The 25,469-nt window shown below is 55.2% G+C and overlaps 1 protein-coding gene across 1 annotated transcript in view; it reads right to left on the reverse strand.

The window, feature by feature from the left end:
• Positions 1–21,262, reverse strand: part of BCR (BCR activator of RhoGEF and GTPase) — a 98,751-nt gene extending 77,489 nt beyond the window's left edge. Inside the window, exon 1 of the mRNA XM_024763684.1 lies at positions 20,158–21,262. Coding sequence (XP_024619452.1) covers positions 20,158–21,262 — 1,105 coding nt within the window. The remainder of the gene's footprint in view (positions 1–20,157) is intronic.
• Between the last annotated feature and the right edge of the window lie 4,207 nt (positions 21,263–25,469).

The following is a 25,469-nucleotide window of genomic DNA, read 5'->3' on the forward strand; positions in this document are numbered from 1 at the left end:
CCAGGGCTTGGGAGCTGGGTCAGCAATGCTGCCTGCCACCTACGGCCTGGCCAGTGCCCACCTGGGCCTGGGACCTTCCCACTGAGCCCAGGGCTGTGAGGGTCCTGAGGGCTGCAGGGGTCAGTGCATCTCCTCCGGGATGGCTGCCCTGCTACAGCCTGGCCCCACCCAGACTAGCAAGGGGACCGCGGGCAGATGAGCCCACACGTGGGAGGCTCTCGCAGGGCCTCCCCAGGATGCTGCTCCGGGGGTGGGGGAGCCTGGAAGTCTCCAGAGAGAGCACTGTCCTTTCTCGTGCCTTCTGTAGCCCCCACCCTCCCAGCGATGGAGAGAAAGCCCGCCGGCCCTCACATCTCTGAGTCCTCTGCAGACGAGACACTGATTTATGAGCAAATAATTCATCCCTCGGTCTGAGTTAAGACTCGGCGCTAGGCGTGCAGCTTGCAGCTGCCACTGCTCTTGGCCCGAGAGCAGGTGCATCCAGCTTGCTCTTCAAACAAGGGTATAAACCAAAGCACAGTCATAGACGCCTGTGTCGGTCAGAATCAGAGCCCGTGGAGGTCGTGGGGTGGGGGTGGGGGGATGCTCACGGGAGGGCCCGGTCCATGGACACATGTCTATGCCGCCGCCCGGTGCCAGAAGCCGCTGCGTTCCCAGAGTAAAAACTGTGCTCCTGTGGGAGAGCCCAGCCCCCAGGGGCTTATCCTAGGCTGGTGCACCTGCGGCAACAGCTCTGAGAAGTTTCCAGAAGCCCGCGTGCTCCCTGCTGAGGCCCGGGGCCCTGGACAATGGGCGTCCCTGTAGGTACCAAATACCACAGCGGTTCCCAGGGACACGTGTCAGCAGTCCCAGGCAAGGACAATGGGCAGCAAAGGGATCCAACTGTGATCACAGCCCACCCTGCAGGTCTTTCTCCTGCAGAGCTGGCGTGTCTGCCAAACCCAGCAGCGGTCCTCCAGCTACTGCCCGGCAGCTTTCCTCCCTCCTCAGCCCCCTCCCAGGGGCCGGGACAATCCGGCAGCAAAAACAACAAAGGGGACTCAGCAGCTGGATTCACGGGGAAGAGAGAGGCACCCAGGAAGCTGCAGGCCCCTCTCAGAAGCTGAAGGGTCAGACCTCCCATCCACCTGCGCATTCTGGGATCCAAACCCTTGCGGGAGGCCAAGGACAGGAGAGCAGGGACCCTGGTTATGGGGAAGGGGAGCCAGGAGAAGAAGGGGATTGTTCCCTGGTGCCCTGCAGGGAGCAGCCTCAAACCCAGAGAGAAAGGCCTGTGCTTGGGGAGGAGCTGGGGACATATTCTGAGGAGCAGCTCCACATCCTCCATCTGCCCTCCCAGGATGCGGGGTGACCTGGAAGACAGGTCTTCCAAAAGAAACCATAAAAAAGGGCGGTGCCCACCAAAAGCCACATATCGTACAGCTCATTTGTATGAAATGTCCAGAAAAGGAAAATCCACACAGAGAGAAAGCAGTGTCAGGGCTAAGGGGAGGGGTGGGGAGAGACCACTGATGGGTGTGGGGTTACTTTGGGGGTGATGACAAGGTTCTGGGACTAGAGAGTGATGGTGGCTACATCACTCAATCTGTGGATCTATAAAGGCCACTGAACGGTACACGGGCAGCAGGGGCACTAGACGGGATGTAAGTTACATCTCAGTAAAGCTGTCAGAACAGAACAGAAAGGAAAAGGAACAGTCCACACATCAGTTGATGAAAAACCATCTCAGTAACAAGAGGAAACAAGGTATCATACACAACCACCTGGAGGAGTCCCAAGTGCCCTCCCGAAGTGAAAGGAGCTGGATCCAAAAGGCTCCGCACTGTAGGATTCCATTTATTCCACATTCGGGAAATGGCAAAACCAGAGGGAGAGAAAGTACATCAGTGGTTGCCAGGGGCTGCAGGTGGGGTGGGAGAGGTGTGTATACAAGAGACGCGGTGATGGAGCTTTTGGGGGTGATAGCAATTTCTGCGGTGACGGACCTCTTATGTATCTTGGTTGTGGTTATACCACTGCCATCACTCACAGAACAGTACACCTAAAAGAGTGACTTTTACTGTCTGTGAATTACGTTTCAAGGCACATACACCTCTACCGACATCATAGTATCTTTTGAATCTTTGACATTTTAAAAAAAGAACAGGTAACTTATATGTATTTTTTTTTTTAACCCTCAGCTCAAAATTTCATTTTCCTAACATGGACAAAATTTTCTGTAATTGGAAATCTGTCAAAAGAGAAAAGGAAATTGATTGAAAAATAGGTGAAAAGAAAAATTTGTAACTATGTGTGGTGACAGGTGTTAACTAAACTTACTGCAGTGATCATTTTGCAACATATACGTATGTTCAAGTCGTTACGCCGTACAGCTAAAACAAATACAATGTGAAATGCCAAATATATCTCAATAAAAATGAATAAACAAACCAAACAGCTGAAGGGGGAGGCAAACAAATGTACAATTCTGATGCTAAAAAAAAAAAAAAAAAAAAAAAAAAAAAGACTACTGAATTTGGAGACTCATGTTCACGGCAGCATGATTTCACAACAGCCAAAAAGTGGAGGCAACCCAAGTATCCATCCACAGATGAATGGATAAACAAAATGTGCTCCATCCATACAATGGAATATATAAAATTCAGCCTTCAAAAGGAAGGAAATTCTGACACATGCAACAACATGGATGAGCCTCAAGGACATTATACTCAGGACAAAATGACAAATACTGTAGGATTCCACTCACATGAGGTCTCTAGAGGAGTCAGATGCATGGAAACTGAAAGGGGCCGGGGGAGGGAGTTTGGGGGGCAGGAGGCATTAGTGTTAATGGCGACAGAGCTTCCGTTCGGGAAGATGAAAAGTTCTGGAGGCGGATGGTGGAGACGGTTGCACGAATTAAGCATGAATATACTTAATGCCACTGAGCTGTGCACTTAGAAATGGTTAACACAGTCAATTTTATGTTATGTGTATTCTACCACAATTAAACAAACAAACAAACCCCAACGACTCTTTCCCACTGTCCTAAGTGACCGTGAGGTCCTGGCATCGCAGCCCCAGCCATGGCCTTCATGCAGCCACAGACCCGCCACGCCACGCAGACACACGCCAGGCGGGGAGGGGGGGCCCTGGAGGAGAAAGGGCTGCTTGTCTCTGCCCTTCCAGCCGCAGGTGTGCAGTGCAGACAGCCGCCCCACCCGGCCCGGAGGAGCCAAGTGAAGCGCAGAGGTCCACCAACACTGAGGTTCCAGCGCGTCTGCTCTGCAGGCAGACACAAAACTCCACACTGTCTGGACCGCTGCTCCCCAACAGGAGTCCGTGAGCCAAGAAGTCAAAGCAAAGGTGAGTGCAGGTAAGTCACACCTGCTCGGCCCAAGCGAGGCTGGCAGCCGCCCAGCTGAGGAGGAGTTCTGTCCAGAAGGGGCCCCGGAACCCACAGTGGCCTGGGCGGGGCACCGAGCAAGGCCCGTGGCTGCAGGGTGGCTCTCCCACCCCATACTCACCCCATCTTTCATGCAGGCGTCACTGGGGGGTTTCTCTGGCCCAGGGTGGGAGGCACACCAGATCTCCCCACCTCATCGCCAGCCAGTCCCTCATCCCAAAGCCATGCTCCAGCTGTCCCAAGCCTTGCAGAACCCTGCTGTCCCACTCCTCCAGGCCTCTGTGCACAGGCTGCCTCCGTCTGAAATGCCCCCTCTCCCCATCCCCCACAATGGCCTAACACTCTCCTTTTCAGTGGGGTCCGTTCAAGATCCAAACAATTGGCCGCTCCCTCCGTGATGCCCTCTGTGAGCTAACCCAGCAGAGATACCCCTTCTTGGTGCCCACCTGGTACTGACCTCCATTGCAGCCCCCATTTATCAATGTCTATGAGCTCCCTGGGGTCATGGACTGTGTCGAGGCCTAAGCATGGAGTCTGGATCCCAGCAGGTGCTACACAAACTTCAGATGAACAAATAGGTGGATGGTTGGATGACAGATGGATGGATGATGAGTAAATGGATGGATGGATATTTGGATGGTAGAAGGATGATGGATGGATGATGGATGGAGCTATGGAATAAATGTTTGTGTCCCCCTAAAATCTGTATGTCAGAACCTAATCCCCCGTGCGATGGTGTTAGGAGAGGGTGCCTTTGGAGGTGATTCAGTCATGAGGGTGGAACCTTCATGAATGGGATTAGTGTCCTTATAAAAGAGACCCCAGAGAAATCCACCACTTTTTCTGCCATGTGAGGACACAGTGAGAAGACAGCCATCTATGAACTGGGAAGTAGTGGACCTTCACCAGACGCTGAATCTCCTGGCACCCTCGTCTTGGACTTTCAGCCTCCAAGAAATACATTTCTGTTGTTTATAAACCACCCAGTCTATGGTACTCTGGTATAGCAGCCCGAATGGACTAAGGCAGATGGTTGGATGGATGGAGAGATGGATGATGGATGGAGGGACGGATGGTGGATGGAGGGACGGATGATGGATGGAGGGACGGATGATGGATGGAGGGATGGATGATGGATGGAGGGATGGATGGATGGAGGGATGGATGATAGATGGAGTGGCTCAAGTACAGCTTGGCTTTCCCGGAACATCTGCTACTAGGGAGCAGATGAGTTAGATTCGACTCACACATATTTGGAGCTTGAGAAAGATTCAGGATTCCAGCACCCTGTTCTCTCAAGGTGGAGGGTTCTCTTCTGTAACTTTGATCAATAAATGACTATTTTCTTAACTTTTTATTACAGGAAATTTCCAGCACATACAAAATCGAGAGCACAGTATCACGAATACCATTCCCATCACCCAGCTTCAACCCTCACGAACCCACGGGCAGCCTGGTTTCGGGGGATAAACATTCGGAAGCAGCAGGATGCAGGGGAGAGACAGGGAGCTGTTGGTGACCGCTCCCCACCCCTGCTTCCCACCCCCGCAACTTCCTGCAGGAAGGAGGCCTCACAGGGACAGGAGGACTGACCCTACCTGCCTCACAAGGGCTCCCGAGCACAGAGGAGAGACACCCACCCGCGGCTCCGTCATCTCATTTCACAATCACCAGGAGTCAGGAGACAGCGCACTGCAGGACAGCGGTCAGCAAGCTCCGGCCCACGGGCCAAACCCAGCCTGTCACTACCCGTTTGTGTGACCCAGGATCTGAGAATGGATCTTATAACGATTTTTAAGCAATTACATTTTAAGTGGTTATATAAGTACCTTCCTAATAGTCTCAATTTTGCCTCTCAGCCACAAAGCCTAAATTAGCTGTTATCTGGCCCTTTAAGGAAAGGTTGGCCACCCCAATATCGCAGTGAAGAGCAGAGGCTCACGTAACCACGCTTGGTTCAAATCCAGGCTCTGCCATGGAACCTTCTGACCGGTCTAAGCTTCTGCCAATGGCGGGTACCACCCAGCTCTCTGCAGGGTGGAGTGGGGCTCAGATCCCAGAAGGCACACGGGATTCTATTACAAAGCGTAAAGCCAAACCCAAGTGCAAAGTTCCAGTAAAAGGAGGGGTCCTCTCTCCTGCAAGACCGCCAGAGAGGGAATGCCAGCCACTCTGGGGGTCCCTGGGAGTCCCAGTCGAGCTCACCAAACAAGAAGTCCTGAAGGAAAGCACGGACTCCTGCTGAGGCATCTGAGCCCCACGGCAGTGCAGACGGTCAGCGCAGTCTCCTTCTCCTCCTCGTGTCCTCCAGACTGACCAACCCATCCCCGGGGCTGGCCAGCCCGGGCACAAGACAGTCCTTGCTCTGGCAGACACTGAGGATGCTCAGAAAGTAACAGGGACTAGGCAGAGAGCTTCCCCTCAGACTCTGATCCCGGGTGGGGCCCGGGAGGCAGCAGGCTGCTTGAGGACTGGCCATCTGTGATGCATGAAAACAATGGCCCCAAGGTACCAAAAGTCCCCCAACTCCAGGGCACAGAGATGTGGCAGGTAGAGCCTTGCATGCAAGCCCCGCTGTCTCAGGGCTGGCCTCAGCACAAGCGTTCCTGACCACGCAGGGTTGTGCTCTGGCTGGCAAGACACCAGTTGGCACCTCCAGGCTTCCCGCTGCCAGCCACCTGTCTGGATACTACCACCTCTGCCCCGGCAGACGCCCTCCACGCTGCCCTCACCCTCACTCACGTTGAGGCTGGGCCCCCCAGCTGTCCACGCTATGCCTTTCAGCACGCCACGCGGGTGACACCTGCACAGCCTGAGCATCTGTGCCCGCCCTGGGGGCCGACCCTAGGGCTGGCCAGTGGGCAGTAAGGGAGATAAATCAACCAGCAAAGGAGCATCCTGGTTCCCATTAAGTGTACATGCAGAGCCAAATCCACCCCCTGGCCCACCGCGGGCTCCCTGGACCCATCACTGCAGGCAGCCAGGCCCAACTGGGGTCTTACGGGAAGACTGCTTCGGGACACCCGCCAGTAAGGTTTTCCAAGTGACTTGCTGGCAACTCAGAGCAACATGACTTCATTTTATTTGGAGTCACAAAACTAAAGAGATCTTAAAGATGCTACCGTGCAGCTTCCTCATTTATGGGGTGGGGGGTGGGGGGAAGTCAGGGGCCCACAGGTTTAAGTGATTTATTCAGAATCAGAACAGCCGCTGACGGCACAGCCAAGACAGGCAACAGAGAGAAGAGGGAGCAAGTGAGAGCCCCAGCTCTACAGCTCACAAGCTATGATGGTTAAAACTCCAGAAGCGCTGGCTCCCAGCTGCAGTGAGCACTTAAATATAAGACAGATCATCTGCGGTGTAAGACAACTCACCAGCATGGAAAAGAGTCCATCCCTCCCCTTTCCTCCCCAAGGCCATTATACCACGTTGCCCACCCTCCATATATGACCTTCCCGTATGTACCTGCCCCGCCTACAGCCTACACAACCACACAGCCTACACAACCACACAGCCTACACAACCACAGCCTACACAACCAAACAACCTACACAGTCTACACCACACAGCCTACACAACCACACAGCGTACACAGCCACACAGCCTACATAACCACACAGCCTACACAACCCCAGCCCACACAACCACACAACCTCCACAACCACACAGCCTACACCACACAGCCTACACAGCCTACACAACCACGGCCTACACAACCACACAGCGTACACAGCCACACAGCCTACATAACCACACAGCCTACACAACCCCAGCCCACACAACCACACAACCTCCACAACCACACAGCCTACACCACACAGCCTACACAGCCTACACAACCACGGCCTACACAACCACACAGCGTACACAGCCACACAGCCTACATAACCACACAGCCTACACAACCCCAGCCCACACAACCACACAACCTCCACAACCACACAGCCTACACCACACAGCCTACACAGCCTACACAACCACGGCCTACACAACCACACAGCGTACACAGCCACACAGCCTACATAACCACACAGCCTACACAACCCCAGCCCACACAACCACACAACCTCCACAACCACACAGCCTACACCACACAGCCTACACAGCCTACACAACCACGGCCTACACAACCACACAGCGTACACAGCCACACAGCCTACATAACCACACAGCCTACACAACCCCAGCCCACACAACCACACAACCTCCACAACCACACAGCCTACACCACACAGCCTACACAGCCTACACAACCACGGCCTACACAACCACACAGCGTACACAGCCACACAGCCTACATAACCACACAGCCTACACAACCCCAGCCCACACAACCACACAACCTCCACAACCACACAGCCTACAGGCTCCAAGTCCTCAGGCACAGGGAGGTGTTTGACCTGACAAGCCCAACAGCGTCCTGCTGCCCTGGCCCAGCTTCTGCAGCCTGACTGCAACCACGTACTACCTTCTGTAAAATCCCTTTTCATCACAGTGTTTGGCTTCCTTGGAGCTTCCCTTAAGGCAGGTAGGAACTCCAAGGGCCAGAACTAACTGGACAATGCTGTCTAGCTGACTCAATCCACGGCCTGGATGCATGCAAGGGAGGCTGAAGTGCTTTTCGGTTTCAATTACAAGCAGCCCAGAGCAGCAATAAGATAGCAGCTTCTATGCTAAACAAGGAGACAGTGAGTTCCTTCCCTGCCAAGGACTACGGAGCTGACAAAGGACTGTCACATAGCTGGTAGCCTCAGAGATCTTCCCAAATGAGAGACGGGACTGGCGTGGCCCCAGCTCTGAGCCTCTCTTGATCCAGAGTGCTTAGGGAGCACCCGGGAATCAGGAGTTATGGTGAGACCCAGCTTGGCAAGAAAGAGGCCAGAGGACAGCAGAGGATGCACTGCAGAACCACGGGCAAACTGGAACAGCGTTTCTGGAAGGTAATTTGGTGGCAGATATCAAGTGTCTTAAAACCACCCACACCCTGACTAAATCCACTGACAGATGCTCACCCTCAACGAGGGAGCGGAAATGCAAATGGAAGCAGATGTAAAAAGACGAGATGCTCACTGACTAATGAATGTCACTGAATTGTACTTAAAACAAAACGTGGTTTAAGTACAAAACAATGGGATAAGTATCTAGCCTTAAAAAAGGAGGAAACTCTGACACATGCTACAACGTGGATGAACCTCGAAGACATTATGCTCAATGAAATAAGACATTTACAGTAATACTGTTTGAGTCCACTTCTGTGAGGTCCCTGTAGCAGTCAAATTCAGAGACAGAAAGTGGATGGTGGTGCCAGGGGCCGGGGGAGGGAGGGGGCGTTATTGCTTAAAGGACGCAGATTTCAGTTTTGCAAGATGAAAAGAATTCTGGAGATGATGGTGGTGATGGCTAAACACAATGTAATGTGCTTACTATCACTGATCTATGGACTAAAAAATGCTTAAAATGGTAAGTTTTACTCTTATATATACATACACACACAAAAACATAATTTTAAAAAGTTAATAATGCAATATACCAAAACCCATCAAATTGTACATTCTAAATGGGCAAATTGTATGGTACGTGAATTATATCTCAATAAAGCTTCATTTAAAAAAAATGCTCGCTGAAACATTATAATAACGAGCTACATTTAATAAACGTTGTGTCAACAAAATTCATTAAAATTAGATCAATTAAGCTATAACTCTATTACAAAGTAATAATGTAGACTTTAAAAATAACGTTTACAAAATATTGAGTAAAACAAGAAAATGCTCACGCTAATTGACAAAAGCAGGACCCCAAGTGCAGCTAGATCTCAGCTACATAAAATAATCAGAGATATGATTTTATGTAAAGTCGGGAAGAAAAGAAAACCTCCCTTAACACTGAGCAGAAATGTGTTTCCCTGAAGCTTCTAACCATTAGTAACAGACCAGCCTCCCAGGTATGACCCTAAAGAAATCTACTCCCTCTTCCACATGATGACTGTTCAAGACACATAGCTAGTGCTCATGGACTCTGGAGGTAGACAAATTCTCAAGCCTGGCTGCAGAGGAGATCACCCAGGGAGATTCCCAGAAATCCAGGTTGGCTCGGAAGAGGAAATCAGATATCCGTGTAGAAAGTGTTGATGAAGAGTGGAGGCCTCTGGGAGCTGGGAGCCACCAACAGGCAGCAAGAAAACAGGGACCTCAGTCCTACAACCACCAGGAACTGATTCTGCCAACAACCTGGGCTGGTGAGGGGATGTGGAGCTCCAGATGGGAATGCGGCCCCTGCCGACACTTTGCAGACTTTGGAGACCCTGAGCAGAAGACCCAGCTAAGCCATGCTGGACTGCTGACCCAGGGAAACTGACACTGATAAACAAAAACAAGAAGAACCTCACAAATCAGACTTGCCAGGAGTGACCAGCTGTGGGGATGTGTGTGATTTTTCTAACTACAGCAGAGGCGGTCCATGTGGGCAACCAGGACAGAGACACTGCCTTCAATCTCCACCAGGTCAAATGCCCCCCCAAATTTGGGCTCAGTGGCACCGAGCAGAGTAAAGCTACAGCCTGGACACGTCCAAGGACACCAGGGAGGACCTGGGCCCCTAGATGTCACGTGCTGTCCCGCTGACCCATAGGAGGCCCCAGTCAAATGAACCCTTCCCAAGTGAACCACAGCCCAGCCCAGCCTTTATAAAGCCCCCTGAAAATAGCTGTGAAAGTGAAAAGCCAAGGGACAGTACAAGGGTCCTGACCCGCTTCTCCTGCCTGGTCTGCACGCCCCCGAGCCCTATGGGGCCGGCATGCGTGTCCCTGATGACAGAGGGAACTCCCCCAAGAAAGCCTCGCCTTGGCCTTTGATGTCCAAGGTCTTATTTACTGTCATGCCCCATCATGCCTGCCTTGGAATTCAATAAACATAAAGTGACTCTCCTCCCTTAGGAACGGCTCTGATCCACTCACATACTTGAGGGGGCCCAGTGCTTTGGGGCCAGAGAGAAAGTGGGGAGAGGGAGAGAGAGAGATTAGGAGGGAGAGACAGAGAGAGACGGACACGTTCTGTTCTCCTCCCAGACGTCGCCCCTACTCTTGGGGCGCCCAGCAGGGCACTCAGGCTCTGGCAGCCATGCCCCTGCCTGCCGCACCGCATGAGCCGACTGGGATGGTTTCCCACCTGCCACCTACGGAATCAGTGTCCCAGCCGAGCGGTTAGAATTAAGGGCCTCTCCCAGGCAGCCAGCAGCCGGGTCTCAGCCCTCTGACTTTCCCTGCTACCCTGCCGGGGTTTCTGCACCCCAAGACTGCAGACATAGCAGGGATTAACAGCACAGGGCCCACAGGGCAGGGGAAGCTGGGAGGTGACAAGCAGTGTGGGGACCGGGTCTCCAATACTTCCCCACCCCGCCTTCTGGAGTCTTGCTGGCCCCTCCGCAGAGAAAAGTCTGCTCTAGAGCGACTTGCACCCTCTGGGTGCTGACAAAATACCACGGGAGGGGCACCCAGCCTGATGTTTATCATCACACGGAGTTTCAGAGCCGAATTCTGACAGCGGCTGCCCAGGTGCCTGGGAGGGGGAGGCAAGGGGGCCCGTCCGACTGCCCCCAGCAAGATGCTATCCCACAGGGCCTCCCAGCGGGCGCCCACAGGCATGGCGGTCTCGGATCCAGACCATCCCCGTCACCCCACGGGGCCCCAAAGCAGACACTTCCACCCATGTTCCTAGGGGAGAAAGTGGAAAGCTTTCAGAAGTCAACATTCATAAGTGAGTTACATTTTTTGGTCTAAGATTTGAGCAGATACGAATCCTGCTTTTGCACGTGCCGGCTTGCACACACACCCAGAGGCTGAGCCGCCATGCCGAGCATCACCTAAGAGTTCACAGGTCACATCGCAGGGCCTTCCAGTCAATCGGACAACGGCTCTGAGCCCAGCACAGGGACCCCCGCGCCTCGGAGAGGACAGGAGAGGGGGGCACCGGCGTGGCTGGCCCAGCCTGCACGTCCCCGCTCACAGCACAGCCACTCCACGAGATTGGGGAGGGCCAGGGATGAAGACTGCCCCATCTATTCAACCACGAGCCTGCAGGTTCCCCCAGCTCCTCACCTAAAGCCTCAGACAGCTCAGCTATGGGGATCCCTGCTGCTCCTCCTCAGGGACCCCTGTGAGGGACGGTGCTGTGCGAGACGCAGCCCGCTCCGCAAGCACCATGTGCCTCCCCACTGAGCAGAGGCCTCGGTCAGCTTGGCCTGGTCGTGGTCCTGCTTGTCCAACCACCACCGAGGTCTGAGGGAGGAATGGTGAAGACATCACGCTGAGTGAGACAAGCCAGACGCAAGAGGACAAGGGCCATGTGAGTCCACTTCCGAGACGCCCCACAGCAGATCCACAGACGGCGGGTCACTGGGGGTGCCAGGGGCTAGGGAGGGGGAGGGGCGAGTTACTGCTTGATGGGGACAGAGTCTCGTTTTGGGAAAAGGTTCTGGAGACGGTGGTGGTGACGGTGGCACGACAATGTGAATGTATTGGGTTGGCCGAAAAGTTCGTTTGGGTTTCTCCTTACGATGGTATGGAAAACCCGAATGAACTTTCTGGCCAACCCAATACTTGATGCAGCTGAGCTGGACACTGAACACGGTTCAGATGCCACGTGGGGCCCAGCTGTCCTGTGTCCCCTCCACACGACCCAGGGCAGCACCCTCTGCTTGGTGGAGCCCTGGGCAGCCCGCACAGCGGCCTGAGTGCACCGAGCATGAGCCACTCTCGTGGTTTCCTGTCTTCCTCCTCTGTTTCTCACTGAAGAAAGTCTGTGGTTCTTACTTTCTCTCTTTCGGCCTCACAATCACTAGAAACGAGGACCAAGTGGTTCTAAGCTTTCCCTCTATAAACTTGGGGGTGGGGGGGCCCTATGAGAAAGATCAAGCCGTCTCTCTCTCCCTGCAGCTCCTAGCTTCCCAGGCCCCCAGGAACACTGCAAGAGACCCCATTCCACCCCACAGGGGCGTGCGCGGCCCCAGGTGCCCTGGGACGACAGAACAGCCCACTGGGTGAAGCAGCTGGCTCTCCTTTGGGGCCACGATGCAGAAAAATACACACATACTGTACCTTTAAGACCACTCAGCCCAGGAGGACACATTAGGAGAGGGAACAGAGGGGGATGAAGGGCCCAGCAGACCCCGGGGTCCTCCTGGAGCTGAGCCCAGTGGGTGAAAAGGCCTGCACCTACTGAATTATGCATTTCTCCTTTAAAATCGCTTGCTAAGTGGTGTTCAATCAACTGACATTAGATGCCTGAGGGGGTGACTCTGTGAGAACAGAGAGGGGGCCAGATCCCAGGGGCCACCATCCTGGGCACTCAGGCGCCCACCAAGCCCCCAAGGAGGGGGCGTCCTCTCCAGCTGACAGAACCAAGTCCCTGCACAAAAGCCACATGCTGGATCTCAGGCATGTCCAGCTCTCCTACCTTCAAGGTCTGCATTCTTTCCCCAGACTATGTGGACATCTGTTCCAGAAGGCTACCCTTGGTATGTGTACATGTGTTACCCGCAGACGATCTCTTCCTGCTCCCCTGGCAGACCGACTAACCCCGGCAGCATTCTGTGTGTGTGTGTGTGTGTGTGTGTGTGTGTGAGTTGGGTCTCTATTGCTGCACGCGGGCTTTCTCTAGTTGCAGCCAGTGGGGGCTGCTCTTCGTTGCGGTGCGCGGGCTTCTCATTGTGGTGGCTTCTCTTGTTGCGGAGCACGGGCTCTAGGCATGCGGGCTTCAGTAGTTGTGGCACGCAGGCTCTAGAGCGCAGGCTCAGTAGTTGTGGCACACGGGCTTAGCTGCTCCGTGGCATGTGGGATCTTCCCAGACCAGGGATCGAACCCGTGTCCCCTGCACTGGCAGGTGGATTCTTAACCACTGCTCCACCAGGGAAGCCTCCCGGCAGCATTTTTTAAAGGGAGCAGGTCAGGCCTGTAAAAGGAAGCAAATCTTCAAAGCCCTTCTTATGCCGACAGAGTCACCTGGGAGGATGCCCTGGGACTGCTCGCCCCCGGCTCTGCCGGCCCGGCTCCCCAGGCAGCTGGGGCAGCAGGGCCCTCCTGCTCCCTCCAGTGTCTCCACACGGTCTCCCAGCCACTGACAGCTCCTTCCTAGTGCTCCCTGGGCCATGCGCTGACCCCTCTGTGCACACGGCCGGCCACCTCTGTCACCTTTTACCAGACAGCCCCTGCCTCTCTGCACCTCCCAGGACTGCCCACAGCAGAGCTTGTCAGCACCATGACCCTGCCCCAGTGCCCTGACTGCTGAAGGGAAAAGGCAGATGGACAGGCAGCATCCTTCCAACACGTCTGTCCTCTTGGGCGCTTTGCCACCTGACCTGCTGAAGGAATCTGAGCCAGGTGCCCCAGGTGGATGTACAGGGTTACAACACTTTCCGGGAGGTTTTTTTTGTTTGCCAAACAACTGATCAGGTCCCCTCCACCTCTGGGAGGTCACTCGGTGCCCACTCTCATGCAACAGGCATCACCCCCCAGCCTAGGAGAGAGGACAGTACCAGCCCCTCCACCAACGGCCTGACCTTGGGCGGGTATGTGTGTCTCACACCCCCTCAGACCCAACCTGACTCCAGCCACTTCACAAGAATGTTCCGAGGGCACGAGAAACAGCCTCCACCAAAGTCGTGTTTACTTCCCAAGTCAGGCATCGCAGTCCCCGCCCGCCCCATCTTGGCAGGCGCGTCTCCCCGGGGCACGGCCACCGCCACGTCCCCGTTTTGCAAGGTGGCAGTGGCCAGGGGGCACCAGAATCCAAGACAGATGATTAGCAGGCCCCAGGCCAGGGATTCAGGAAGCTCTTGGGATTGACTGAGAGGAGTCCAAACCTCAGCAAAGAAGGAAAAATAACCTCCAGGACATCTCCAAAGCTAACAAGCTTCCTTTCTGGGGCACCTGTGTCGTCAGGCCCCCCAAAATCAATGCCGATTATTAGATGGGGGAAAGCAGAGTGGGGCTCGAACAAGGAGGGGCCGGACCAAACAGAAACCTCAGAGATGGGGGTCTCATTCCATCCGTGACCCACAAACACCACAGCACCCAAGACACAGACACCAAGGTAGGTCTCTGTCTAGAGGATCTCACCACCCTGAAGAAGGAAGCCGGACAGACACAGGATTCACAGGAAATAGCTGCAAACATACAGCTAAAGAAAGATACACAGTCAGGGAAGACGCAAGGACATTACGAAGGTTTTGTTTGTCTGCGCTGGTTTTTTAAAGGCAAGGCGCACGGAAAGAAGCCTTTCCACAAACCCGTGAATAAAGGCAAGAGAGAATTTCCAGGAGACAGTGCCTGGCACTTAGTAGATGCTCAATAAATACCTCTGAGTGCCTGAACGGGGGACAAGTGGTTACCTTAGTAAAAGAAATGTAGGTACAAACCAAAGTAAAGAAGAAAGACGTGGAAAAATTGTATTAATAAATTTTAAAGAAAAAACGTTAAAGGGACTTCCTTGGCGGTCCAGTGGTTAGGACTCAGCACTTTCACTACCGTGGCCCCAGGTTCAATCCCTGGTCCAGGAATTAAGGTCCCACAAGCTGCGAGGCCAAAAAAAAAAAAAAAGAAAGAAAGAAAGAAAAGAAAAGAAAAAATAAAGAATGGAAGGAAAGGATCTTAGCAACAACAGGGTCCAACCCCTGACGTTTTAGATGAGAGAGATGTGGCCACGTGAAGTGTTGGGACGCAGCTCTCCTGACACCCGGCCGGGTGGTCTTGGCCCACCAGGCTGCCCAGCACCGCAAGATGCTCCATCTGAACTCCTCCTAAAACCCGGCTGGTGAGCACAACACACACACCATCTCTCTGCTGCCCAATCAGGGACTCACTGAGTCCTGGGGGCCAAACTGTGTCCCCCCAGAATTCACCCACCGAGGTCCTAGCCTCCAGCACCTCAGAACGTGACTGTATTTGGAGATGAGTTTCTCAAGAGGTGATTAAGTTACAATGGGGTCATCAGGGTGGGGTCTATCCAATCTGAATCATGTCCTTATAAGAAAAGGAGACTTTAGACACACACAGAGCCACCAGGGGTCCACGGGCACAGAGGGAACACCATGTGAAGGGGAGGACCGTCTACAAGCCAAGGAGAGGCCTCCGAGGAAACCAGTCCTGCCAGCAGCTTGACCTTGGACTCCCAGCCTCCAGCATTGCAGGGAAAACAGATTTCTGTTGTTGAAGCCCCCAGTCTGTGGCATTTTGCCCCAGATCACTAACATACTGGGCTGCTTCAAACACCTGGGTGTGAAAGCCAAGGAAACATCGCCATGGCTAACAGGTGTTTTCCTGAAGAGAAGACACCTATGAAGGACCAGAGATGGGGCGTCAAGGATGAATGCTACCCGGCAACTTCAAAACCCTAACTGAGTGAGACAGGCCAGACGCAGAAGGACAAATATTACATGATTCCACTCACGTGAGGTACGGGAAACAAGTAAATTCACAGAAAACAGACCGAAAGTACAGCAGTGGTTGCCAGGGGCTGGGGGTGGAGGAAAGGTGAGTTATTGCGTAATGGATACAGAGTTTCTGGTAGGAATGATGGAAAGTTCTAGAGACAGTTATGGTTATACAACAGCATGAATATACAGAACGCCACTGAACACGGAAAAAAGGTGAAAATGCCACGTTTTGCTACATTTATTTTACCACAATAAAGAAAAACCTATCACATGTTACATAAATAAGTTATTTTAATTAAAGTTATTACATTTCTTCAAAAATAAGGAAAAAATCCTACATGAGCCACAGGGATTATAATTCTAGTCGGGGTCAAGACCCCTGTGGGGTTCAGAGTTAATTAAATCCACCACCACCTTCTCCTGAGCCTTGATCTGAAAAGCAGCCTCAGTCAAAATTCAGGCCTGTTGTCTGGCAACTGGAGAAGATGCCCATCCGTTCACTGTGAATGTGGAGCCCTCTGAAACCACAGGGCAGGCTGGACCACGGGATTCCCAGCCAGGGAGGGGAGGCGGCTATTGAAGCCAGAAGCAACAGGGAGGAATGGGGGGTCACCCACCCCCGGACCCACACGAATCTACACTCCCAGCTCCTTCTTCAGTGAAAGGTCCAGAATGCTTCCTTCTGTTCCCAAAACACGAAGGTCATCCTTCCCGAGCTGGAGAATCCTTGTAAAATTGGATCTACATTCCGTTTCCACCCTGGTGATGATTTAAATGGTCTCGGACTCTGCCTCTGTCCCCCGGGAGGAGCCTGCACTCAACTTGGAGGTGGAGGCAGGCTCTGGTCTAAAGATGCCGGTGGAGCCCAGGCCAGGCCTGGGTGACCTTTTCCTGCCCCACAGTTACTCACGCTCGTCGCCGGCCGGTCCATTCAGCCACCCAAGGGAAAAACAAAGCTGCGATCATTCTGATAACATGTCACCAGAATCCAAAGAGCAAATTAAGCTGCTTAACAGAAATGTGAAACAACAGGGCAGCCACTTGCAGGAGCGCCCAGGAAGAAACACAAGATCTAGGGTCCCATCTCACAAGGGACACTCAGGGCTGGGGGTGCCTCAGACCTAAAAGAGGAAAGGTCCTTGGTTGTGTGGCCTCTCTCAGGAAAGGGTGGCCAAAGTCCTTGAAAGGAGTTTAAGGGACAGGGGTGGACACAGCTAAGACGCTTCCCAGTGACCAGCCACCTTCCCACCTTCCCGACCTGGCCCCGCGACTGTGGAAAGGAGGACAGGATCTTGGGGATGTGCTGTGTGTATGGCTCTGAACTGGGCTCCACGGGAGGCCCAGGAATGAACCAGGGATCCCTGCCTTCAAGACGCACACGTGGATGTGACACCACGTGGATGACATTTGGGGACATGATGCAAAGTGAGATTAGCCAGACACGGAGGGACACGTAATGTGTGTGATTCCACTCCTGTGACGAGGTGCCAAGAGTCATGGAATCATAGAGACGGAAAGTAGAGGAGAGGGTCCCAGGGGCTGGGGGAGGGGGCACTGCTGTTTGATGGGGACAGAGTCGCAGCTTGGGAAGATGGAAAGTCCCGGAGACGGACAGTGGCGACGGTCGCACAACTGCGTGAACGTATTTGATGCCACTGATCTGTGCACTTAAAAACGGCTAATGTGGGTGAAGGTAGTGAATGTTATGTCACATAGTACCACAAAATAAATGAATAAAGGACAAAGCACAGTCCAGAGTCACAGAAGCCTCTGCTCCACGGCTCCTCAGGGGCAGACGGCAGCCCCCACCCTCTGCCCTAGACAAGGCCCCTCTCCAATGCGGCTATTTCCGGAAGCTTCCCTGATGGCACGCCCTCTGAACACATAAGTGATGTGTGTGTTCCTGTCTCCCATTAACTTTTAAGCTCCCAGAGGGCAAGGACCACACTCTCTCCTTCTATGCAGCCCGTACTGTAGGAGGGACAGGCTTACACACAGCAGAGCTCGCAGCCGGTGGGCCCTGGGTGTGCGGAGTTCGAAGGACCCCTGGACTCCCCCACTCGCATTTTTCAGGCATGTGTGTGGGGCAGTGGTAAGGACACGGGCTCTGCATTCCCCCGGGGCCTGGAGGCCCAGCTCTGCCACTTCCCGGTTGCATCCTTACCTGCAGATGTGGAGCAGGTGGGGTGATGGAGAGCTCATAGGGGGCCCTGCCTGAAGCATGCTGTCACCATGCCTGGCGCACAGCGGCTGGTGGTCATTTCAGCGCCTTCCCTCAACTCGGAAATACAGGAGTAAAGAGGCTCTGAAGCTACTAGGGCCGGGCCCCCATGTAGGTGGCTGCTGTTGCGTCAGAGAATTCGGTGACTTCCACTCCCTCCCCACAGCGATTTTCCTCATTGTCACATTTCAGAGGCGCAGCCCTGGCCAGCAGGCATCTGAAGAACATGGGTAAACAGTCAGGACAGAGACAGATGGCCGCGCCCATGGGTCTCTCCTTCCCCTCCAGCCACGACACTCAGAGGAGCATGCTGGGTACTGAGTTTACAGGCTCCCGGAGCTAAAACCACCAAGAGTTTCAAAACCTAACAGGAGAGAGAACGTGGGACCTTGAGGACTTTCAGAGAAGGACCCAGAGAGTGCTAAGAGTGGGGTCCAAGCTGTCAAATTAACTCCTCGGCTGGGAACCTACCCAGCGTCACCCACGGAGCCGGGTTCTCCTGCGTGCGGGGGCTGAGAGGCAGGCGAGGAGCTGTGAGCTCGGGGAGACGGCCCGCAGGGAGGGCCCCGAAACACACTCCCTCCAACAGAGCCCTGGTCCCTGGAGACTCTGAATTCCCCCAGCAAGACATCATGGTTTCAGGTTGTAGGTCTCCACGAAAACGTCTCATTTTCTGCTTTATTAACGACGTTCTCCCACACCCTGGCGGGCGCCGAGGACCAGTTCAAGCTGGCTCGCTCGGCCGACAGCTGGCCAGACGGGGCTGGTGCCCAGCGACCACAGGGCAATCCTCCAGACCCCGGAGGAGCTGACGTGCCTGCAAAGCAGGCTTCTAAATACTACAGCCTCCCCCCAACCCGTCCCACGAGGGACTCAGGGGATGCGGCTGGGCCAGGCCGCAGATCCCGGCGACACACCACAGCCCACCCCAGCAGCAGATGAAGTCAGCAACTAGATGTGCCTAAAACAAACAGGACGGGGCACCGATCGCAAAGAGGCCACTCCACAGAGCCAAAAATAGCCTCACTTGTTTCAAGAGGATGCTGACCAACGAAGCACATACAACTCCATCAGCAGAGAAAGAAAAATCAATGGAGCAGAAAACCGGATCAGCCCAACAGGGACCAGGACTCTGAGAGACTGCCGACTGCCTCACCCCCCCCCCCCCCCCCCCAAATCCCTCTCCTTACTCCAATCACGAACTGTGCCTGGATCTCAAAACCCAGTCCCGTCACCCCTGCGCCTCACGGTATTTGTACTCAGATGTACACACGTATTATATACACAAACCCCATAGGTTTAATCTCAGGGCCAGGAGTCAGACCGTGGACTAGGAGCCCAAAATGAGCACCAATGGGCAGGGAACACCAGGAGGCGAGAGCACACTGATGGATCAGAAAATGGAGCTAGGCTAAGACGCACAGAGGTGAGTAATGCTGGGTGATGTCTCTCATCAAAACTGGGCAGATCAGAACAGGCGTGGCCCTGCTTCAGCCCTGGCTAAAATCTTCACCCTGTGGATCTTCAGTGACCCACTGAGTCAGAACTGTCGGTCACCTCACTTCCTCTTCATTCGTATTTTCACCTGCTCTGACTAGCAAGTGAACTCCTACGGCCTGGGAGCAGCTGGCACCTCTTGGGTTCCCCAAACGTGTCATATAACTCTTGAGGACAGGTGGCGGGGATTGCCCAAGACACGGATCAATCCCGGCTAAAAGCCTCCATCCAAGCAGCAGAGATGACCCACCCTTTATACCATCCCTACTGCTCGGGTGCGGGGGATCAGAAGGCAAGGAGATGACTGCCCAGGGCATCCTGGTCCCAACTCGCAGAGAGTACTCTCGCGAGAAGCACAGGGCTCTAGACCCAAAGGAAGAGCCACCGACCATCCCACACACCACCCCTCCCACCCCAATCCCATTCCAAACGCTGGGAATCTGCCTTCAGGAGGAAGGTGGGATGCAGTTTGTTCAGGCTCAGAATCAGTAAGAATCCTTCCAGTCCACAACAGTATTTGAAAATCACTCCAAAAACGATCTACCTTTTCCTCCCCGCATTCCCTACTGCTCAGTGGTTTCCAGCCAGGGGCAGGTGTGCCCACCAGGGTGGTAGAGGTACCCACCTGCGTCTCCATGGAAGGCGCCGTCTTGAAGCAGCCTGCTGGACAAGCTGTCCCCATCGCTGGGCCAAATCTGCCCCGTCTTGCGGACGCCCACGATGGTGGCCTCGGACACGACCACCGGGCCCTGCCGGTGCCGCTTCTGACACTGGGGCGTGGGGGGGCTGCTGCTGTCGAAGGATTGCTGCGAGTTCTGCGAGGGTGAGCGGCTCTTGTCCCGGAACGTGCGGTAGGTAGTGGGGCTCGGGGACACGCGGCTGGACTGGCCCGAGGAGAAGTCCTCCTCGCTGGACGTGAGGTTCTCATTGGAGCTGCAGTCCGGGGTGTAGCCACCTCCGCTGTCCTCAAAGCTCCGAGGGGAGTAGGACCTCCGCGGCCAGGTAAGGCGCTTCTCCTGCTCCGAGGTGCTCTGGCTGCGCTGGAGCGAGCCCTTGCCCTCCCCTTCCACCATCATGCCCCCGACATAGATGCTCTGGTAGGGCTGGTACTCCAGGGGCGGCCAGGGGGGCCTGCTGCCGCCATTGGCGTTGATCAGGTTGTCCTTCAGGAAGCGCGGGTTCAGCTCCGCGTCCTCAAAGTCGCCGTCGAGGCCGCAGCTGCTCTCGGAGAGGCGCCCGCGGTAGGAGGGCCTGGGCGGGTCCCCAGGGCCGGGGCCCGCGCCCTGCTGGGACTTCTTGCGCTCCATCTGCATGGCCTGGCTGCCCAGGGAGCTTATGCGGTCCGACACGTCTTTGTCGTTGACCTTCACCAGGCCGCGCTCGTGGTGGAACTCGACGTTCACATAGAAGGGCTTCTCAGCGTCCGTCGCCGCCGGCTGGACGGGGCCCTTGCGGATCCTCTCGAAATTGGAACGCAGGGCCGCCACGCTGGTGGGGGGCCCGCGGTCGTCGTGGTCCGCGGGAGCGGCGGCCCCGGGCCTGCGCGTGGCCGCCGGTCTGGCCTTGCCCGGGGAGCCCTCCCCGTCCACCGCGGCGCGGCGGACCGAGCGTGAGGGCCTCTTAAAGGGGCCGCTCCCAGCCGTGGCCCTGCCAGTGTCCCCGCGCCTGGGAAAACCGAGGCCCGGACGGCGAGTTCTGCACTCCTGGGACAGGAACCCCTGGGTCCGCATTGCCCCCCAACCCGGCAGCCCCTCACCGGCGTCACGGCTGAGCGCGCCCCTAGCGGGCAGGTCACCCAGCGGTGCCAACTGTCCTGCTGCGAGGGAATCCTGGGGTGGGTGATGAAGCAACATCTGCCACACGGGACTGTCACAGAGATAATCAATAGGAATTTCTCCCCAGGTCACTCAACACCCACGTCTCCCTTCCTGCGGTCCTGGGCCAGGTGTTTGCCTGACTCAGAATTTATCTCTGTAATCTGCCTCTGAAGGGGTCGCCAGCCTCCACAGGGACGCGCAGGGCTGGGCGGAAGACAGCATAGCCCAGGCGGGCAGCGAAACAAAATCTGTTCTCGTCCCCCAGGGAAGCCCAGAGATCTTAGACACACAGCACCCTGGAGGGAGTCCAAGGGGCGCCAAGTGAAAATACCCCCACCAGCCTGCTGGGTGAGGGGATACGGAAACAGGATTTGTCGACCAGAGAACCCGGCTTGAGTCCTGACCGCCTCTGCCCCTCTGTGCCTGCTTCCTGGGCGTTGAAATGAGAACGAGAATACCTCCCCACCCCCCGCCCCCGCCCCCGCGGCTGTTGTCCCTGCATGGATGTGAGGGGTTGTCTTGCCTTCCCCGCAGTTCCAGTGCCACCCAGAGCGGATGCCCTGACATCTAATCTAGAGGAACAGAGCCCAGGGCCGGCCTGGCTGGGATTCAGGTCTCTCCCACTTTTGGGCTTTGTGACCTTGGCAATTCCTTTCCCCTCTCTGAGCCTAAGTTTTGTCCTCTTATGCCAGATGTTGTGAGCACCATGTGTAAGGCAACCAGATGGGGCAAATATAAAGCATGTGCTGTTCCTTCCATGATTGCCTTTAATGTTGGTGCCCTGGGAGACTGGCAGGAAGACCCTGGGGAGCAGGACTGGCAGACACTTCCAGGCACAGCTCACTGCCGCCCCCTGCAGGCTCTCCACCCTCCTGCTGCCACCCCTCCCAGGCCCCATGTCCCCTCCCACTCCTCTGCAAGGCCAACAGGGCCCTTGTAAAGCCTGTTTTGCAGGTGAGGAAACAGAGGTTGATGCCCTGACTTTGTGGCCGGCAATGCGAGGCGGGAATCCCAGCAGTGCTCACATCCTGATGACCTCTTCTTCAAAACGGGTATAATAAATCCTGACCTCCCAGGGCATGGCACACAGCAGCTCAGCATCGGTATCAGTTGCCTTCCTTGGATGACCTGCTCCCATCACCCAGTGAGTGGGTCCGACAGGACTAGAACCCAGGCCTCCAGAACCCCATTCCCTGGCTGTCAGCAAGGAGAATCCCAAAAGCACAAACATTTTTTTCCCCTTGCTGACAGGGTCTCTGAGTTTCCAGGGGGAATTGTGGGCTCATCAGGGACATTATCATTAAACACCTGGGAAAGAAAAGGATACTTTGTGGGGGGGTGGCTTCAACCATCAGTGAGGTGTCCCTTTCCCTGGTTTGCAGGCCCCAACTCAGCCCCACCTTAAATATTGTACACATAAGCAAGCTCATATCAGAACTCTGACGCTGTTTGGTTTGGGTTTGCAAGCTCTGTTCTCTTGGTAGAGCAAGTGGCTTGTTGGGTACAAGGACACTGCAAGATAGTGGCTATCTTCCCATGGGACAGCTTGTTCTGGCCCCAAGGACACTCCTCCCATCCTCTGAGCCTTCCCTGAAAGCACCCCCACCCTGGGTCTCTGGTCCTTCCCCGAAGAGCTTTCTTATCATTTCTCCCTCCTGAGGAAGGGAAGAATGAGGAGGAAAGTGGGGTCCATATATATGACACTCTGTAGTCCCCCATTTGGTGTCTGTCCCAAGCTAGATCTAAACTTCCAAGAACAGAGATCTGTCTGTCTTGTTCCCCAGTGAACCCCCAGTGCTTACGACATAGTAAGTGCTCAGCCAGTGCTGACCCGGGTGGGAGCGCAGAGCCCAGGGAGAAAAGGGTGAGGCGGGCAGAGCCAGGCCACAGCAGAGGTGTGTGGGCCTTGAGGGCGGGCATTCAGGAGGAGGCAGAGGTCAGGGGAAGGCTGGCCAGTGAGCTGGTCCTAAAGATGGAGACAGACAGGCAAAGATGGGGAAAGTTCAGACTTCTGGGTGTGTCTGAGGAAGAGCTGGGTTATGGGGTGAGGCTAGTGTGGGCTGCAGGAGGTCACATCAGGGGTTTCGCACCCGTGAAAACCATCACTACAATCACCACCACTCCCAATAGATGGGTTTTTTTTTTCATCTAAAAACTAAAATGGAACAGGAAAGTGGGATTGTTGGTGATGTCCCCTCCTCAACTTCCTTCATTTTCTGAGATATGGTTTTGTGGCTCTATAATTCATTTCATAATGAATCTCTCTCTCTCTCTCTCTCTCTCTCTCTCGCCCCCCACCCCCCCACCTCAGCAGCAGCCCTAGTGGTCCTTGAACCCAGACCAATGTTCCGGCAACTCCTCCCCGAGGCCATCCGGTCCCTTTGCTGGAAGGAGAGGCTGGGACTCAACGGCCCCCTCTGCTGGACAGAACGCAGAACTTCCGATGCCTCAGAACCCTGGGGATGGAAACAACCCCAACGTCTGTCATGGGAATATCACAGTGGAATATTATATGACCATGAAAGAAAATGCAGTACCAATACATGCTAAACATTGATGAACCTTGAAAAAATTTATGCCAAGTGAAAGAAAACAGTCATAAAGGGCCACATATTGTATGACTCCATTTACATGAAATGTCCAGAATAGACAAATCTATAGAAACAGAAAGTAGGTTGGTGGTCACCTGGGGATCGGGGATGGGAGGAATGGGGAGTGACTGCTAATGGTCTCACACAACAATAAGTGGGGACCATATTTTGCTCCTTCTCTGCCTTGTCTGTACCCTCCTCCCCACCTGCTTTGGGGGCAGAGGCTAGAGGAGGGCTCCCTCCAAACGGGATGTGGCCACATGACCCCCATCTGTCATCTGCCATCCATCAGCCCCAGGGAGCTTCGGGCAAGATCAGAAAATGGGGGCGATCGATACAGCTGTTCTCTGGCTCTGCTTGTTGCTCTGTGCTGGATGGTGCCTGGTGGGGTACCTCTTCCAGGTTACCAGCCCCGGCCCAGAGTGGGTAGCCGGGGTCTCTGAGGGACTTCCCTGGCCAAGGGCTCTGAACAAGTGAGCTGTGGCCCTTTCCTCCCAGTCCCCCTTGTCTGTAACTCCACCACCTCTGCAGAATCAATTCTGGACGAAGCCCTGCAGCGGGGGGCATCCCGGCCGAGTGCCCAGGCTGCCATTTCCAGCTTCACAGAGAAGAAGGGGCTGGGACAAGATGAGCTGGTTCCTGAAGCCACGGCCAGTGACATGGTGCAGGCTGTGGCTTCCAGTGGCCAGAGGCCCAGAGCACCCTCAGGCCAGGGGTGCCATCCACCTGTTGGGGATCAGGGAGCAGAAGGAAGGGTCTGTAAACAGCAGCCTGGGGACAGGCCGCACTACCCTGCTCCCTCCTGGGGCACAGGCTCGGACAGGTGGCTGGTGGCCCTGAGTTCTGGGAGGCGTCTGGATGAGGGGGTGGAGCCTGGAAGGAGGCTGTGGGACAGCCACGCTCCCTGTCTGCCCGACATATGGGAGGTGACAGGGGAGGCCACAGCAGATGGCAGAGGAGCCCGGGGGCTGCTGGGAGGGTGTCTCATCTCAGGGCCTCCTTGGGTGACGTGCGCCCAGGGCCCCCTGCCCCCGTCTCCGGGAGCCCCGAAGGCTCAGAAGATGAGGGCCCTCTCTGAGCTGTTGCTGCTTCTGAAAGCTCCCCCACCCCACACCCCACCTCTCATCCCCACCCTGGGCCTCCTGGGTCCCCGAGTCCCCTCTATAGTCCCCAGGCCGGGAACGCCTGTCACCCTGGCCTCTCCCAGGTTCTTATCTGTGTGAGGGTGTGAGTGGAGCAGGTCCCCTGCCCATCACCATGCTCCATTACCTACATCTCAGGCGACCTCAGGTGTCCAGCTTAGGCTGCCCGGGTCCCTCAGGAGAGCGCAGTCCCTCTGGGAGTGGCTCCCATCCCATCATCAGGCCGAAGTGGGCATTGGGTGGATCCGAGGCCCCCCGTTCCCTCCAGAGGCCACAGCAGGGTCGGGGAAGGGGGAGGCTCCTGCTTGCCAGGAGGCCGAGACCCCCACCATGCTCTGGGTCACTGCGGAGACTGGTCCCGTGGCTGTGGGGCCGGGGAAGGACCGA

The sequence above is a fragment of the Neophocaena asiaeorientalis genome, unplaced genomic scaffold (assembly GCF_003031525.2).
Source record: "Neophocaena asiaeorientalis asiaeorientalis breed wild unplaced genomic scaffold, Neophocaena_asiaeorientalis_V1.1 scaffold110, whole genome shotgun sequence".
In the NCBI taxonomy this organism is placed as follows: Eukaryota; Metazoa; Chordata; class Mammalia; order Artiodactyla; family Phocoenidae; genus Neophocaena; species Neophocaena asiaeorientalis.